Below are 4,485 nucleotides of genomic sequence, written 5' to 3'. Positions count from 1 at the left end.
GTCTGTTAGGCTTTGTCGCAGCACATATTATGAACCAGCAGAAAAGACGCAGTAGGTCCTTTTCTGTCACGCTGCACATGGCCATCTCAAGATGCATTATAGATACAGCAAATCCTCGTCTTAATCCAGCCTGAATCAGATCATCTTGTTGCAGGGCTGCATCCTTATCTTACTACCAGCTGGGGAGAGATGAAGAGATGCTCAGTTTGCCGAGATAGCATTCAAGCTGTGGAGAGGCGGGGAGGGCTCTTGTTTTCTCCAGCATTGCCAAATCTTTCTGTTCCCACTAGCCTCGTCTTGACATTGGCTCTGCATGGGCGAGAGGCTTTTCTGCTCCCTTGCCTTGCTGAAATAACAGCCTCCTCCCTCCCACTCTCTCTGCTCCCGCAGGATCGCTCCCCCCCACCGCCGGCAGCATGGAGAGCGTGCGCGAGCTCCAAAACCCGCTCCTGGCCAAGGCCAACGGGCACCTTCGCAGCAGCTATTCTTACCACCAGCATCACAGCCAGGACTACCCCAGTCACCGCTGCCAAGGGAAACTGTATTCCTACATCTTCCAAAACACTGGCGGTGCCAGGACTCACCAGCTGCTGGATGCCAGTTCCCTGCAGCTGGCTGTTGAAGCCTTGTACGGCCCCAATTTCATCCTCGTGAAGGATGAGACCGCTCTCAAGGCCAAGGACAGCAAGATGGAAAGCTGCGAGACCACTTTTACAGAAAGCAAAGAGGCTCCATCTGAAGGTCCTGACGGGCACGAGGCACAAGGGTCCTGCCTGGTAGAGAGCGACATCCGCATCCAAACTGTGTCCTACGAGGTGGAGGAAGAGGAGCTCCAGGAGTATGAGGTGAGCTTTGCCAGGTGCAATGGCACCAAACTCCTCCTCTGGTAACTCTGGCCATCGGCCCAAATTCTTGGTCATTTATTCTCCCTTCTTTCCCGGGAGCTTCCCCCCTAGACCCTCCTATCTCCTGCCTCACCAGCCTCTCCCTGTGCACCCAATATTTCTTCTTCCTCGTTATCATTTCTGCTCCCTTTTCGTCACTGCAGACCTCAGAAGGAGGTCAGCTTCCCTGAGGGCAGCCTGGCTGCATGCCCGCAGGGAGCGAAAGGGAGGTGGGGCCGTCTCTGTAGAACCCTTGGGATATGGGGACCCTTTGACAAGGGCAGCCTGCCGCCGCTGTGGCACTCGAGCTAAGGGGAAATAGCAATCCTTGCATAACAGCAAAATTCGTGTGCCTGATGGCAGCAGCCGAGAGAAAGCTTTATCTATAAAGACAGGATGAATCCTGCAAAGGAAGAATGAGAGCTGACAGAGCAGCCTCATGCTGCACTCTGTGCCCCACCACGGCTTGAGCGGTGGTGCAGAGGCTGGGAACATCATCCAGGACCTTGAGAGGTGGGAGCGGGTCCCTGGAGCCCACTGGAGCTCATGTCTGATGACCCAGCACAGCTCTGCTGCTTTTAGTGCCGGTGGTGTGGCCTTTTCAGATGGTAGCAGGGGTGTCCCCACCTCTGCATGCCTTCCCCACTGAGACACATCACTTCCAGGCCAGTCCATGGCTGGCCGAGCAGTGCCCGAAGGCGGGAGGGCTGACTGCAGCCGCTCTGAGCAATGCGCTCGCTAAGGGGACAGGACATGTCGCCCCTGTGATGGAGGTTCCAATTCAACCGCTTTCCCTCACTTGCTAAATTAGTTTAGCAGGATATCGATCTCCTAGTCCCTAATGGGGATAAGACACTTTGTTTAAGTTTGTTTAAGCTGACAAACAGCCAGTTCTGCCAAAGCTGAAGATATTTCAGTTTAAGACTATTTATCTCCCAGGGAAATCCCAGACCCCCAGTGAGCGAGCTCAGCATTTGCTCTGGCAGGGAGCCGAGAATCCGCTCCTGAATTTGCTGAGCTATGTTTTTTCTCATCAAACCGGGCTGAGGAGGCTAAAATATTTTTGAAACTCACTCCTTGAATTTGCAGGTGGGAAACATATGAGAATATGTGATGGGGCCAGGAGAGAGCAGGAGCTGGGAGGAGAGGGGCTGAGACAGCCTGCAGGGTGGCACGGGGAGGTGGGCATATGCTGAATCCATCTGGTTTTGCAGAGCGACTCCTCCAGTGACAGCGAAAGTGAGGATCATTTCCTGATGCTTCCCCCTCGGGACCACCTGGGCTTGGCCCTTTTCTCCATGCTGTGCTGCTTCTGGCCCCTGGGGATTGCTGCCTTCTACTTCTCCCAAGGGGTAAGAGATCCCTTTGCTTGCCTGTGTGCACTGAGCCCTGGAGCAAGGGCCCTGCAAGCCACAGCAGCCCTGGAGGGGACCAGGCACCTTTCTGGCTCTAAGGCTCATCTCTGTGCCATGCCCAGACCCCTGAGGGCTGAGGCAAAGAGTGCTCCTGGCTTCTGGATGTGTCCACAACTGCTGTGGGGTTGCAAGCCCTCCAGCTCTTGTGTGGGTTACTGGAGGTCAGGCTTTTCCTTTGGGTCTTTTGGATGTTATTCAGGGAACTGGGGCTCCCCTTGGCCCCTTGCCCAGGTTCTCACCCTCCAGCCACGCTCAGGAAAATGGCATTTTCCCACCTGCCCTCCCATTCTCCAGTAGTGCGGAGGTCCTACACCATGACTCAGTCCGAGGCAGCTCATTCCCCAGGAGTCAGGCTGCTCTGAAGACGGGACACAAAGGGGAGCCTGGTCTCCATATCATGCTACAGCTCCTCTATTGCACTTATTTCTGACACGCATTGGCTGAGCTGTGTGAGCCAACGCCAGCCTGGCAGAGGCTGGAGAGGGTGGTGGCCCTCGGGCCACACCAGCTCAGAGGAGCTGCTGCCTTCTTGAGGGCTTAGCTCAGAGCCTGGCCTCACTTACATTACTGTTAACCCAGAATAATTCATGCAGAGCCAGGGCATTTACTCTACGTTTGCACAGATGCTGCTGTACCAAGAATAGATGGGGGGGAGGCATTAAGAAGTTAAATCAAGAGGATAGAAACAGAAATGGAAAAGTATATAACATGAGTACCTGGCACAGAGGCGGTGAGAGGCAGGGGAAGATTTAACTGATTAGGACCCCGAGGAGTGGCTGATTTCACATTTTTCCACGTGGTGCAGGGTAGCATGGTGCACTCTCCACGTGATGATGTACTTGGTGCAATTTATATTTAGCTCCATTTGCTGTAACTACCACTTTTGTTCACTCACTGAGGCAAGGACCATCTCTTTATTCGGTGTCTGTGCACAGTGAATGCCCTGATCTCCACATGGCAACTTGAACACAAATAGTAGGTAATACCAAGAGTAATTCTGAATGTGCCCTGAGCACTCGGGGAAGCTGGAAGTTGCCAGCCCAGAGAGCCAACACCCACATCTGTCTCCATCGCTGGCTCCATCAGCCCTTCTATGGCAAATAGGCTTCAACTGAAAATCCCATGCAGGCAAAATCAAGTGGCAGCACAGCCAGACCAACGGGCCATGCTGTCTGGAGTCAGCTCCCTGAGACTGGGCAGTACTTGTTATATGTCTGTATAGGGTATATTGGTATCTAGTCAGTACGGCACAGCCATCACCCCGTGCACCGATGGTTTGCCTGGTCTTACGAGGGTCCAGCCGCCCGCTCACAGCTCTGGCTGAGCACCCAGATGGCTGGGGCTTTCAGACAAACAGCCAAAGCCCACGCTTCCCTTGGAGGCAAAATCCACAGGGAAATGCGTGTAGGTGGCACTGCTGTGCTGAGCCCTCCTGGACTGACGGACGCTTTGCTGTTGGTCCCCAGCCTTCATGGGATGCAGTGGCCGGGGAAGGGGGGCTGACTCAGTAGTGAAACGACTACATGCAGGCTAAAAGGCCAGGTTGGTACTGCTGTGAGCAACAAGTGTTTCTTCTCCTTCCAGACCAGCAAGGCTGTCTCCAAAGGAGATTTCCAGCTGGCCAGTTCAGCTTCCCGTCGAGCTCTCTTCCTCGCCGCGCTCTCCATAACCATCGGCACAGGAGTGTACGTCGGGGTGGTGGTAGCGCTGATCGCTTATCTCTCCAAAGGGGGCCACGTATAGGTGCCACCTGCACGTCAGTGCCGCCCTGGCCGCCAGCCCTCCTGGGATCGAGCTTTCCTGCGGAGCACAGGGCACCAGTGCTGGCAAGGGCTGCTTGCATGGCGGGACCCCAGCTTGGATGTCCTGCGCAGGCTCTTTCCCCTTACAGACAAACAGTAGACCCCCGTTCTCCCCGAGGCTGTGGGGTGCCACCATCTGACAGCATGGAATTGGGCACCAGCCTGGCTGCTGGGACCAGGAGGAGCACGTTTGCCTGCTGGAAGACATGCAGGAAAGATGCTGCGTGCTGCTGCTGGGCTGGTGCCATCACCTCTGCTCCAGGGCCATGGCTTCCCCTCCCAGCCCCACAGCCAGGAGATCCACCGCTGGTGCCCAGGCTTGGCCCATGAAGGGGGCACGCAGGGAGAAGAGGGGATACGGCACCGGGGAATGACCCCGGGAGG

At 55.5% G+C, this 4,485-nt stretch overlaps 1 protein-coding gene across 1 annotated transcript; it reads left to right on the top strand.

Moving 5' to 3' along the window:
• The first annotated feature begins 416 nt into the window (after positions 1 to 416).
• Positions 417 to 4,042, top strand: SYNDIG1L (synapse differentiation inducing 1 like). Its single transcript, XM_050898284.1, has 3 exons — positions 417 to 845; positions 2,099 to 2,236; positions 3,884 to 4,042. Exons 1-3 carry the CDS (start codon positions 417 to 419, stop codon positions 4,040 to 4,042), a joined length of 726 nt encoding a protein of 241 aa, XP_050754241.1.
• Positions 4,043 to 4,485: the final 443 nt, after the last annotated feature.

The sequence above is a fragment of the Gymnogyps californianus genome, chromosome 5 (genome assembly GCF_018139145.2).
Source record: "Gymnogyps californianus isolate 813 chromosome 5, ASM1813914v2, whole genome shotgun sequence".
Lineage (NCBI taxonomy): Eukaryota > Metazoa > Chordata > Aves > Accipitriformes > Cathartidae > Gymnogyps > Gymnogyps californianus.
This window is presented reverse-complemented; position numbering and strand designations above follow the sequence as displayed.

Excerpts from the sequence above, each read along its gene's own strand:
- SYNDIG1L (XM_050898284.1), top strand. The coding sequence starts at position 417 with ATGGAGAGCGTGCGCGAGCTCCAAAACCCGCTCCTGGCCAAGGCCAAC. Across the intron at positions 846-2,098 it reads AGGAGCTCCAGGAGTATGAG|AGCGACTCCTCCAGTGACAG; the intron begins GTGAGCTTTGCC and ends CTGGTTTTGCAG. Across the intron at positions 2,237-3,883 it reads CCTTCTACTTCTCCCAAGGG|ACCAGCAAGGCTGTCTCCAA; the intron begins GTAAGAGATCCC and ends TTCTCCTTCCAG.